This window comes from Cheilinus undulatus, linkage group 24 (assembly GCF_018320785.1).
Source record: "Cheilinus undulatus linkage group 24, ASM1832078v1, whole genome shotgun sequence".
NCBI lineage: Eukaryota > Metazoa > Chordata > Actinopteri > Labriformes > Labridae > Cheilinus > Cheilinus undulatus.
The window spans coordinates 12,321,652-12,335,320 of record NC_054888.1 but is presented as its reverse complement, the minus strand read 5'-3'; the positions used below and the strand labels follow the sequence as shown (position 1 = coordinate 12,335,320).

General features: G+C 38.1%; 1 protein-coding gene across 1 annotated transcript; it reads right to left on the bottom strand.

Moving 5' to 3' along the window:
* Window positions 1-1,011: 1,011 nt before the first annotated feature.
* Window positions 1,012-13,356, bottom strand: LOC121506331 (splicing factor U2AF 35 kDa subunit-like). The gene is made up of 8 exons (XM_041782094.1): window positions 13,254-13,356; window positions 11,398-11,485; window positions 10,467-10,533; window positions 5,612-5,661; window positions 5,266-5,364; window positions 2,705-2,838; window positions 1,387-1,479; window positions 1,012-1,304 (listed from the first exon to the last, which is right to left on the bottom strand). Exons 1-8 carry the CDS (start codon window positions 13,295-13,297, stop codon window positions 1,193-1,195), a joined length of 687 nt encoding a protein of 228 aa, XP_041638028.1. The 5' UTR covers window positions 13,298-13,356; the 3' UTR covers window positions 1,012-1,192.
* Between the last annotated feature and the right edge of the window lie 313 nt (window positions 13,357-13,669).

Here is a 13,669-nt window from a genome sequence, read left to right as displayed (position 1 = left end):
AAAATCAAAAAAACCTAAGTATATAAAAAAAAGACGACTCTTATTAAAAAAGCCAGATTTGGTGAAGTTTGTAATCTTGTACCATCAAAAATTAGCCCTTACTCTTATTACATAATTTCAAAATAAAGCAAGCAATGCAACTGCTTTATTGCCATTATTTATATACATACAACTGGATAGGTATAGCCTCCACCTGTGAGTAAATTACAGCTAAATTTGGTGAAATCTGACATAATCAAATGCTCAATTTGTATGGAAATGTTTTTCACTTAACTGTGCATTTCTCACCTGAAAACCAAGTAGTTTGATTTAATTTGAATGTAATGAGCACAAAGCATGAAGTTTAGTTTAACTGAAAGCGAATACGTATCATGCCACCTCTGGGTTTCGTCACCTAAGAAAACAGAAGTGGAAGTATGCAAAGTAGGATGACAGGATGATTGCGCTTTAGTAAATGTTGCATCAGTTTACAGCGTCGGAGAGAACAGAGAACAGGTAGGCATGTTGTAAGCACTTTCAAAAGGCAAAAGGAAAGACCTGCAAGTTTGGGATCTATACAGCAATCTATTCTGACCTGATTGATTTCCCATTAAGAGGTTGCTGCTGTGTTCTTCAATGGATTTTGATCCAGAATGGGCAAAAATGTGAGTTTTAAGCATAAGATGAATGTTTTAAAGGTAAATACTATAATTTTGAAAGGGGATACAACAGGAGGCAAGAAAGGATGCTGCTGTAGCAAATTACAATCCTGATGTAATAAAAAAATAAAAAGTAATCGTAAAATCCCTCTAACAGACTTGGACAATTAAAGATTTATCCTGATGGATTGTAAATTCTGATCATTTTACTAACATTTGCATAAACTGCTCAGTAAAAAAATAACTAAAATCCTTCCCATTTGAATTTTCACACAGCTTTGCAAAGAAGTTTAACCAATAATGAGCACTTTACTCACATAAACGGTCTTTTCATTAGAAATAAGCCAATAATCTAAAACAAATGCTGCCAATACAGAATTACAAATCTGTTTTTATTGAGAAAGCGACACAAGCTCGTCTTAAAAAAAGGGAATAAAAGAAAAAAAAAAACATTTCCAACAATTCACCAAGAAAAAAGAAAATAACTTTGTCATCACTGCTGGGATTAAAGGATGGAGGGATTTGGTTGGACATCGGGTCGGCCTCTGCTTCCTTCAGAATCTTCCGGAACGCTCTCGGTCCCTCGATCTTCGCCTCTCGCTGCGGTCTCGCCGTCGGTCCCTGGAGCGGGAGCGTCGTTCCCGGGAGCGTGAGCGAGAACGATGCCTGGGAAGAGAAAAGCAAAAGATTAACCTTCAAAGTCAAACCTTCCAGAAAATATTAACAATCACTTCCAAAATGTCAAAACCTTTTCCTGCGACGACCGTACAGCTCCCTTCGAAGTTCCCTCGATATCGGTTTCAAGTGCATGAAGTTACAGAATCCACCTCGAGTACACTCGCTGTAAAAAAAAAAGGAAAGTACATAAAGGGTTAAAATCTGCCTGGCTGGGGTGGAGCAGTGCCACAAGGAAAAAAATCAAACACATGCTGAGGAGCATGCTAGCCCACCACACAAAACATCTGATCTTGATCAACCCCCCCTCACCCTGGATCTGTCTGTCCTATCACTGGCAGAGCAAACGCGCCATGATCCAACGGAAAAACACAGACTCATAAAAGAGAAAACCTCAAGTTTCCTGTCAGAGTGTGAGGACAAAGTTTAAGTTTGCATTTAAGAGTAGATGTGATAATTCACACGGTGCCCGTGCAGGTGGTAGCATTTCAGTACCTTGCTGAAGGACACGTGTAGGCTGAACGCAGAGGACACTTTAATCTCCCTGCTGGCATGACATAATTTACCTGACAACAGGGTTCTTCAAGGCAAAACTCAGCTTCTGGGCCTCCATTTATCCTCTAATCTAAGTGTGATTTGTGCATTTTTATGAATACTTACATATTGTAAAAGCAAATTAGCAATATGCAATAGATAAATCTAAATGTAAAGTAAGGAGTCTACAGAAAATCTAGACTAGAGCTTCTTCACCACTTTAAGGCCATTACTATGTCAGCTGCTCTCTGTTCTTCAGAATAATTTAGGACAAATGACTTTACAAGCAGGAAGCCTGGAGCTCTTCCCCCTGAACAGTGCCAGAGCCTCGGAGCAGCTGTCCCGTTTCCACTCAAGCTTCAAGTTAGACTCTTCAGCTGCAGGACCTGCTTTTTCACCACTTAACTTGGTTACTGCCAGAACTACATGCCTCTTTAAGCCTTTAAATCAAGCCTTGTATCCAACCATATGTTTGATGAGTATCTTTCCTAGTAAATGACCAGGTGTTGGGCTCTAGCCGGGCTGTTTTGGCAGCAGCAGCAGTGATTTATGACCGTTTCGACTCTACTGGTGTGTAGGAATGACTCGTGGTTTAGGATAACATGTTGTGGCTTGCAGCTGCTACCAATAGATACTTTGATGCTGGCAATAAAACAGATCAATCCAGAATATACTTCCAAAGTTGAATAAGTTCACAATGAGTGTATTAACAATGCTGCAAAAGAAGTTTCTCTTAATATCTACTGAAAACAAAAAAAGGTACTTGTATTCTCCCCTCCAAAGTCCTAAAAATGCAGCAAAACCATCATACGTCTTCATACAGTTTACTTTAACAAAAGGATTAATCACCAGCTTACCCCATTTCATACTGACGACAGCAAGCTTCCCTGAAGTCAGTGACGGGAGAGAGCTCTGCGTGAATTGGCTGGGCGTTAAACCAGCGGTTGTTCAGGTCCATGACTGCTTTCTCTGCGTCCTCCTCACGTCGAAACTACGAATATACAATACACAAACTCTGAATTACTAAAAGCTAGAGTCAAGTATAGCATTTTTGATGAAGAACCCATAGAAAAGTCAATCATTTATCCACTCATCTATGCTAAAGAAGGGGTATCATGACATAAAAGGTTACTGTCCTTTTCTTGAATCACAGTTCTGTTATGACTAATATCTTCAAGGTCTTACTAAAATGAGGGCAAAGATTTAGGGCCTTATTTTGCTGCTATTTCATAAAACGGTGTTTCCAAATCAATAAAACATTTTCTCAAGGTCTAGTCAGCATACGCAGTAAAAGATCTATGTTACAGTGTCATTTAAGGGCACTCGGCTTGTGTCCTCAGCTCTCTGTTTTGGTGTTTAACCAAGGGTGGGTGCTCACTGCCACAGCAAACACTCACATTCACAACAAAGAGGCCTTATGAGAAGCTTAAGTCCTGCTCACAACAAAGATCCGTGAAGAGACAAAACATTGGAGGAAAAAACTAGACACGGCGTAACATGTTAACATGAAATGCTGACGGCTATAAAAGAGCAAAAATGTCTGATATTTATCAAGTTTCCAACACAGTCTATAACATATCCAGAAACCACAACAGGACTGGTGTTTTGTTATTAATAGGCAGCCTCTTTGTGCTAAAAAAAAAAAAGGTTATGTTGTTTTAAATATAATTCAATCAGCCTAAATTAAAATCTGAACAAAAATTCTGCAACGTCTTGGCTTTAATTATATGTCCATGTTTGCCACTAAAAATGTACTCTTGTTCCACACTGTACTGAGATATTAATGAACCCAATTATGTGTCAATTAGATTTGAAAACAAGATCATGCATGTAGGGCCTGAGCAAAACAGGAGCTGTGTTTGTACTCTGATAGCTCCCATTTTCAATTTAAAAAGTGGTGCTCACATGGCCTAGTGGCTAGGTTGAGCTTAATGTACTCAGGCAGGCCAGGTTTCCACTTTTATCTACTGTAGTTTGCTATAATAAGGGCATAAAACATCCAAAATTTAAGCTTGTGGAAAAAAAACTAAAAAGTAGTCCAACATTTTCAGTGAGTGGACTGCACTTGTCAGTGCCCCTTCTCCTTCATCGACAGAACAAAATCAAGAAATGGACAGAGCTTGTGATATAAGTTTTATAAACAATGGGTTCTTTGCAATCATGTGATTCTGATAACGCACATGGGGTCAGAAAGTGGAGGTCAGCCATAAGGAATGGCTAAAAGTAAGCCCTTCACAGCTCTTAATGGACATGCGCGCTGCAATTGTCACCAGAAAAATTCGACATACATTTGAGTACAATCCCTTCACTTAACAAAAAAGTGATTTTTTTTCCCCCCACTGTGATCAATATCACTGTATACTCAGTCCTGCAAATCTCCAGTGTTATCTATCCACATGAATGGAGAGAAGAGTCTAGAGGATACTTGTACCGAGGCCCTCTAACATGAAAAAAAAAAGATCCCATTTTGTCACAAACAACTTTTTAATTGAAACGGCTCCTTTATGTTAGCCACAGTAGTTAGCTCCTGTTTGAGTGCCAGTTTCCTTTCCTCCATCCTTTGTCGTTATTTAATCCACATCTAAAAAGACAAACTGTCACCAAATGAAGAACCAAACAACAAGCTCTACTGAGCTTAGCCAAATCATCTGATCATCTGAAAGACACCGATTTCCTGTCACACTGAGTGGGGCTTTTTTGTCTTGATATTTCACTACTCTTGGGACACAAAAGTAGTTTAAAAATAACAAAGTTTTTATTTTTGCACTTTCAACCCTTGGTATATTTGTAAACAGCACAAAGCATGGCCTTCTGGTATCACTTCTCCATACAGAAATCCCTACTTGCCCAATGAGGGAAGGGGATTTCTCTGCAGTTGTGTGACGTCATCTGCAAAGGACCTACAATGGTAGAGGAGACACAGATCTGTCTATACCAACTGACTCAAAGTGGCACCTGACTTCATCTATTTGGGAGTAAAACTTTCAGATAAAGTGCTGCGGCAAATGACGAGACAGGACAGGATCCCTTTAAATTGTTTCTCTGCTATCTTGGTGATGCTTCCTTGACAAACAAAAATATCACACACACAGAGCTATCTAAAAACAGCTGATGAGTATCACTAAGGGAGGCAGGAGTCAAGCTTGTAACCCAGCACTCTGAAACTGAGGTTGTGGGAGCTGCTTTTCCTCAGCCCACAATACATAACACATGGTACTTCTCTCTTTTTTCCTATCTAAAACAGAACATCCGTTTGTGTTTTTTTGTGTGGTTTTATGCTTTATTTGTTGTCCCTTTGTTGCATTTCTATTTTTATTTTGCAACTTCTTCCTCATACTGATTGGACTAATATGTCTAAAAGAGAGAGTAAAGTAAATTAAGAACCCTTATGAGCCCACTGACAAATATGTTCACCGACCTTTACATAGACATTGCCAACTAGGTGGTCACCCAAGTTATCACACACGTTCATCTCCTCTACTTCTCCGTACTTCTCCTCCATCTCTGTGAACACCTCCTGTGAGAACAAACAAGAAAGAACATTTTAAATTAATCAAACAATACCTAAAATCAAATCAGTATCAGATATTTGGTCATTTATGCTTTTATTCCACAGTAATCACTGTAAATTTAAAGGGTGATAAAAAATTATTCTTATTTAAGACTGGACAAGTTTTGCAACGTCAAAAGTCAAACAAAGGTTTTACGTCAAGTCGTGCAATATGTGGAATGAGGGCAACAAACTGGCACAAAGGGTCACTCACCTCAAAGAACTCGTCGTAGTGCTCCTGCATTTCAACATCACTGACAGCACCTGGGAAATGTCAACAAGGGGGATGGTCAAAGGCACAGATACACAGAGATTCTGCTGACACTTTAAAGTCTTCAGAAAGACTTGAAACTTGTCCTTTTTTTTCAATCAGAAAAAAAGGCATGACACTTCTTCCCAGAAGAAAGAGTAAACTGGAGCTCATCTTCTCTAGCTTTGTTGAAATTATATGTCAACGGTCCACCTTTCCTATAAAACTGCTTTGCAATTTTTTCACATAAAGTGAAGGAAGGACATAATAACATTTCATATTTGTCCTCAAAAACAAGATAGAAACATTTAGGAGAACATTCGTAGAAACTGGCTTCAGTGAATCAGAGGCAAACAAATGTGCACACAGAAAAGTAGGTAAACTTTTAAGTCTAACAGGGTCAAAGTACAGGATCTCACAACAAAATTGTGCACATAATTGCACAACACCATTTCAGGTAGTTTAATTTGAGCCTAGATAACATGCATAGTTATGTAAGATGTCAACGAATTTTTCCTACAGTTTTTTGATTTGGAAGTGTGATATGTAAACTAAGCACTGGTGGTGTTGAGGCTCCTGCAGATGAGGGAGAAGTTACAGTTTAAGCCAGCAGCAGGCTGGGCAGCGTTCAAGGTTATGAGGGGAAATACTCAAGAGGGAGATGGTCTGAAATACAAACTGTGAATCTCTATGGCCAAAATCAACCAAATGTGATTACAATAAAATGTTTTTAGCTACTACTGGGAATCTCATGAGTTCCTGAGTCCAGGGTCCTTGAGTTTGTTGTGTGTTTGAGATTTTTGCATTTCCTTCATTTTTGTGGGCTTCTTTTGTTCCAATATACTTTGGCATCAGCAAATTACTTTGGCATGTGTTTGTTATGCTTTGTTGCAAATAAGTCTAAGGATTTGAATTAAAGTTTTGCTTTACTGCTGAAAAACAAGACCATCAAATTAATCCAGGACTTAAGAGGTCTTAACACTAACAGTATGTAAAGTGTCACAACCACTCACTGTAAGAGCCAAAATATAGGATATTTCAAGTGTATTTATCGGTATCGTCAGAGGGTGTCACTGCATGACTTCAGCTCAGTTATAAATACTACAGAGTCAATGTCTAGGCCAGGACATTTCCTTACTTAGACACATAAGGACAATGATTATGTCTTTGTCTTTTCAAATTAACAAAGATGAACTTGTTTAAAGCGCTTAGATGCTTGTCTGCAATGATCAAAACTCATTATTAGGTAATGTTTCTAACCTGTTGCCTAAAGCTTCCTACAGACTGTGCGATTTTTGCACTCTTACACATTTCTGGCATGCCACACTGCAACACAAACCTCATACGAAATCACGTTTAATGTGTGCGGACTGTATGAAGACAATTCCCTCTAAACGCAGTTGAATTGCAGGCTAGGACGCATGCTGATATGCAACAAATAAATATCATCAGTTTGTGCCATCCATCTACGTTGTCGTAAAATAATGAAGCAAAGCAACAAGAAAGCTGTTGTAAATGTAGCATTCATATTTACAAAAGTCTCTGTAAATCAATATTTTCCTCCTCCACAAACTTCTGCTTTTTAGCATTGTCTCCACTCTAATGCTACCTTGTTTGTAGCCACCAGTTTCGCGTTTACATTATGTCATTTCTTGCTACAATCCTATTAATTTGATTTATTGTTAAATCTCCTCTAAATTGCTGTATGCATGTTTAATTCAATTCAGTCCTTTGGTGCCTAAAATGACACCATTAAGGTGATTAAAACAGACCACTCTATTATGGTTTTTGTATGAAGGGTAAAAATCCCTATTTTTATTTAGCACACTTTATTTTTGGGAAAGACTTCATTCAAAAGCTTTTACAAATAAAAATAAATAATGACAGAACAGACCTTCAGCTAAAAAAATCAGAAACCATGAAATACTCTCATAGTCTTTTATTGTGTATGGAAAGTTATAAAACATTTTCTCTGTTAAATTTACTACTGTTAATCATAAAAACAAAGATTCTCTTCCCCTTAAGGTGAAGCAAACCTACACAAAACTCACCAATCATAGATACAACTGATGGCCAAAACCCTACAGTCTAGGCCACCATTCATACTCACAAGCTTTGATTACATTAGCCCCGTTATCTGTGCTGATAAACACTGGACCAAGTTATGACTAGTTTATGACATGAGAGCATCTTTAGACCTTGTTCAAGGAGCTCTCCTGTGTGATCATACATAGGGGAAAAAAAACTTGTTTTGAGGCACAAACGTTTGAACTCCCACAGCTGTCGATGTCATGAGCTGTTAGGCTAAGATAAGTTTCTGTAGTTGTGGAGAGGTGGGTCACATTGGTGAGCTGCTGGGCCTAGGAATGGGCGGTAATACGGTAATACCATATACCGGGGTATTAAAAAATAGCCATGGTATTGCCTCAATTACTGTCATTAAGACGGGACCATGTGATGAGTGCAGGTTTTTAAACAAATGCCTTGAAAACATGCGTCTCTCTCCACCAGCAGCACCACTGCCAGTATGTGAAGATGCTTCAACATGATAAATGAAATCCTGCTTATGATTTAATTTCAATTTGGCAAATGATGAAGGTGCTCAGACCTATAATGGAGTTTTTAAACTCATGGCAACAGAGTTTTCCCACGCTGCACAACACAAATATAAATAATTAAGGCAGATCTTTATCTGTTTAGAAGCACATGGGACATTGCTTCACACTCATAGATGCTGTATTATAACAGTTGAGGATTTTTATTTTAATTTTTCCTCATACAATAGGGTAAAGATGTCATATATTTAAGGTATTACGCACAGAGACACGGAGAGAAAGAGAGCGAGGGAAGGATGAGTTCATTCTGCCTTATCTCTTCTTGCCTGTAAGGTGTGAAAACAAAGGCTTCAACTTAAAGTCACTTCCAGCTAGAAATGAGTGATATCATATGCCGGGGTATTAATAAATAGCCATGTTATTGCTTTAGTCACTGTCATGAAGACAGTACTGCTTAAAAAAGCACATGTCTATAAAAGAAAAAAATGCCTTGAGAGTCTGTGTCCATTCCAACTGTAGCACCGCTGTGTCTGTGTGAAGATGCTTCAGAGGTGATGAAAGAATTTCTGTTAATGATGTCAGCCCAATTTGGCAAATGACGAATGCGCACATACATACCAACGCATAGAAACTCGTGCGCCATGGAATGCCATCAGCACTGTGCACGCGCTGGACGGAGGACGGGGCTCGGCATTGTTGCACTACGAGGAAATAATATTAAAGGCCAGTCTTCTATCTGTTTAAAAGCATGCTGGACATTACTAAACATTGCCGTGTCCTGTATGATAATAGGTTATTATGTCTCATAATGGATCTGGAAGGAGCGAAGGTAAGACAGAGGAATAAGTGCACGTCTGTGTGGAGAGGAAAAAGATAGAAATGTCATTTGCGGTAAATAAGTAAAGTAAATGTTTACTTCTATGATAAACATGCTCACCTGTTAATCACTTCATGAGCTCCTGCAAACGTCTCCCTTATGACGTTTTTTTAAACTGAAGCATTTTGATAAAAGATTAAATAAAGCACTGTAGAGGTGCACGCTGCTCACATGTGTGGGGGTTGCTGGCGGTAATACTGTATACCCTGGTAAAATTTGAGGACTGTATGACGGTGTTAAAAAGTGGATACCGCCCAAGCCTAGCTGGGCCACCTTCGCTCTGACCTGGACAACTCTGGCAGGGAGATTTCAGGAAACAGTCTGCACCCAGGCAAATCATAGTTTGGGTCCAGTGTCTGTATGAGATTTTTATATTAACTGTGCAGTTTTTAAATACAATATCCATGACTGTTCACAGTCTATCTATGATATAAAAAAAAACCAGTAGTAGTTATATGAATAGTCATGAAAAGGCTGGCCTGTGTTGTTAGTTTAGACTTTTGTTTGTTTTTATCAACACGAAATAATTTTTAAAATAAAAAATGTATTGACTCTAATATGTAACCCAGCTCATGGCGTTAAAAACATGCAAAATTAGGAAAATCTGCACACAAATTAGAAATGCATGTGCACACTAGGATCCACCTACAACTAGGTAAGATTCCTAATGTGGGATTTCCCCGATTTATTGAAGCAGGAAAACCTGTTGCAACAACCTCAGCCCCCTGTATCTGACCCATATCGGTCACAGGTGTGCTCAGAGACCTCCGGTCCACAGCAACAAAACTCACCATCAGAACTCGGAAAGCGAGACACTTTCAGAAACGTATGCAGTCAACGCTAACATTCATGTCATTTTTCAAAGATGGAAATTTTTCAGTAAGCACAACCTCTGCTCAGAGGTGTTTTACAGTACTGGCTGATTTTAAATGATGTTTGAGCGCTTAAAACAGTCTCTTCTGATGCCTAAGTTGACTGCTTTGCTCATAATACCAGATTTCAGGACAGGCTGAGTGAAATCCATCCAATTTTATGCCAAAGCATCAACACATTTACCTGTACTATAGAAACTGTTTCAGCTCTAGGAGACAGTACACAACTTCAGCACACAGTTCTGAGTATTTTAACTAATCATCAGGTATTGTTTGTTTGCATTTAGATACTTTGCCTCTGCTGTGTTATTATTGTGAGCAACTCAAGGCTGAGAAACATACAGTGTAAGTCAGAAGCAGGTGTCTGCGTTTGTTGGTGATAGTCAAAATATTTGGTTGGGTGATAACATGGTTTCAAGCTCACAAGGCTGCAGCAGTACCTCACACCTGTTGTTACATGTGAGCACTATTTTTACAAAACAGAAGGACTGTTTCCTGACAAATGTTTAACTTACAGCGAGAAGCGTCAGCCGTTTGTGCACTGTTCTGAGGGTTTCGGTAGATGTTCTGAATCAAGATGGTCTGGAAAGGAAAGATCAAGCACATAAACATTTTTGTGTCAGTTCCAATTACATGAAGCACAATTTTAGCTTGTTTTCAGACAAAACATGCATAAAATCATCAAAAAATAAGGAGAGAATTATGATAACTTGACTGTTGTAGCTCATTTTAAGTTAGGTTTAACTGTAACATTGTGTGATATCCCCTACAGCAGAAGTTAGCTTTTAAAAGCCTGTACCCGGGCTGTGTTACAGGAGGCAAGCAGTTGTGTGTGACAAATCTTCCCAGTTGTATGCATGAGATAATTAAATTCCAAATAACCTCTGGAAGCCCTCCTTAATCCAAAAAGTCAAATCTCATTTAATAATAAACTGCAAGATTAAATAAGAAATGCTTAACTAGAAAATGACTAACGAACCATGTTTTTCTTCACAAGCACGTACTTAAACATTGACCAAAACATTCACAAGGCTTGTAATAATTTGAGAACACCCTGTATTCCCGGAACTCATGGTTTAAGAAACTTTTGACTCTCAGGTATAAAGCCAAGTAAAACAAGCAAAGTCTAAGACATAACGCAGCCAAACAGAAGTATGATTAGTGATGCACATTTTTCTTTAAGGTTCTCTATCCACTGGTTGAATTGGTTAGATGCCTTGTGATAAAGGTGTCTGGGCAGAAAAGGCTGATTGTTTGCACTAAAACTGGGTAACAAATAGAGAGAGACATCCAACATGATGCCAAGCTGCTCTTAATTGGCAAATAAGAAAGCACTTTCTTCACAAAGGCCACGTAACTGCGGTCTATCATCATTTACAGTATGTCATGCAGGTCTTGCCCAATAAAGTGTTAATCTGAGGCGTAAGACTTTGGCTGGATGCTCACCTGGCTGAACGTTGGTTTGTTGTGCAATCTGGAGCAGCGGTCTCCATGTCTGCAAGCTCCAATTTTAAAATAAAATGAACAATTGACCCTGGAAAAGAAGGAACAATGTCACAAAACTTACCTGACACAAGAAAAAAGTCCAGTAAACAGCAAGTTCTAATTATTGATCCACCCATTTATGACAACCAAACAGCAAGGCACCGTATAGAAATATCAGAACAGCACTAGATAGTATTTGTTCTGGATTGCATTTGTTCTGTTTTGGTCCTTCAATATGGATTGCTTCATGGAAAAGAAGAGGAAGCAAGATAACTCACATACTTATGGTAAAGTAGCCCCTACCTAGGTTTGGAATTATTTCAGTAAGTGTCAAATTAGTCTGACATTAGATGTTTAAGGATACAAAAGTGCTGCACAATTTGAAAGTCTGGTGCCACACAACTTGGTAGTAACAGTGCTAAACAATTTGGTAATAATGTGGGATTGAAAAAAAAAAACACTGGACAAAGCTGCGATTTGGTGTTGTGATATAATACATAAGTGGTATCATGAGTCTACTTGTTTACTTATCAAAGAAAGTGCAGAAAATAATAATTTAAAAGTGTGTTAAACTCTCAAGCCAAATCATACAAATATTAGCCGAAAAATACAAAACCATAAGTTTTACAGTACTGATTTCATAAATACAGTCCAAAAGATTACATTTATTCCTTGTAGGTACTTCTAAAAAGTTAAAACTAAATGTCATTGTTATAAACCTTTTAAGCACTACATATTACAAAAAAATATGCAGGCTTTTATGAGGTTATGCAATTGCACTGCCCAAAACTGCAATTGCAACCACTATCATATATTGTGCAGCACTAACTTGCAATATGATTAAATACAAACGGCAATACTAATTCTATTTGCCTTTGGTTTCTTCTCTAGTTAGGTAAAGTACTTATTTCAACATAAAACAACAAACTTATTTGCAGAATCATTAAGAAAAAATGATATTTTGAAGTTTCCTTATCAAACTTTTGGAATATAAGTATCCTATTTAATCATAAACAGACTTCAATCCATGCCTTTATAGTTAAAAAAAAAAATCATGATCAAATCCAGTAGCATACAAGTTGAGCCCACCAGCATGTCCACAGCTTTAATGGATGGATGTACTTATTGATTTAAACCTTAAAACAAAACTAGGTCATACTTAAGAGATATGAGACCAAAACATTGCATTGAAAAAATTGCTGTGCATTAAAATTTTTAAAGATCAGGTAAAGTTTTCAATGGATGAAACTCAATAGATGCTAACTACACTATACTGTTGTACTACTTCCGAAGACATCTCAAATGAACTACAGCATATGTCAGACCCCTATCATTACATGAATGTGATAAATGAGCATTTTATGTTTTGAAACAATAACACATTAAAATAGTTTCTTGCTTTTGCTGCTCTCCACTGGTGAAAGGAAACAAAACAATCAATCTTAGCAGCACAGTTCAGCGCCAACAAGTTCATCAATTTAACAAGGACATTACCTAACAGAAAGATAGGTCATAAGTATGCGGCATATGTACAAATTTGATGATAATCTCATGCACGTTTTGAAAAATAACTAAATTTGGCGCAAATAAAGCCTAAACAGCTGGTGCAGGTTAGCTAAGGTGTCTCCCCGAGTTTCATTCAATGCGTTAGCTCAGTGTTAGCTTCCTCGTGCTACTGTTAACTAGACTAGAACATTCTGTCGCCCTGCGCCCTTTAACATAGCCCCATTAGAGATTTATAATAACCACTGCACCTATACTTCCAATAAAACCTCTTATTTAGGTGCCAAATTACACATTTATGCAATAAAACTTACTTGTCTTTCTCTGTGCCGAAAATGGATGCCAGGTACTCCGCCATTTTCGGCTAGTCGTTGACGCGTTGATAAACGTCATCACGTAAAGCGGCTGCGCAGTCGTTAGCAGCCTACAACCTGCATTGACCTTTGAAGCCGCTTGTCCGCGCTGTAGTTCAACAAAAAATACACATTTCCTCACTAAAGTGGCCTTATTCTCACCTAAAAGGCTCATACATGTTAAATGTCGAGTTTCCTAAACATATATATTGTTACTATTCCTTTGTTTCACTCACCTTTGTACTTGGGTTTACAATAGAGTAGTCTATTCAAGCGGTGGAAATTAAGGCATACTTAAACATCAAGAACTTGTACTTTTGTAGCTGTATTTATGTATTTTTATGCTTTGCATTTGCTTAAACCATCCACTTACTTTA

What these genes read in the sequence shown, in the direction of transcription:
- LOC121506331 (XM_041782094.1), bottom strand. Translation starts at nt 13,297, where the DNA reads ATGGCGGAGTACCTGGCATCCATTTTCGGCACAGAGAAAGACAA. An exon ending in TGTCGTCAGTATGAAATGGG is followed by an intron (nt 1,480 to 2,704) that starts GTAAGCTGGTGA and finishes TTTTTTTTACAG; the next exon opens with CGAGTGTACTCGAGGTGGAT. An exon ending in TACGGTCGTCGCAGGAAAAG is followed by an intron (nt 1,305 to 1,386) that starts GTTTTGACATTT and finishes TTCTCTTCCCAG; the next exon opens with GCATCGTTCTCGCTCACGCT.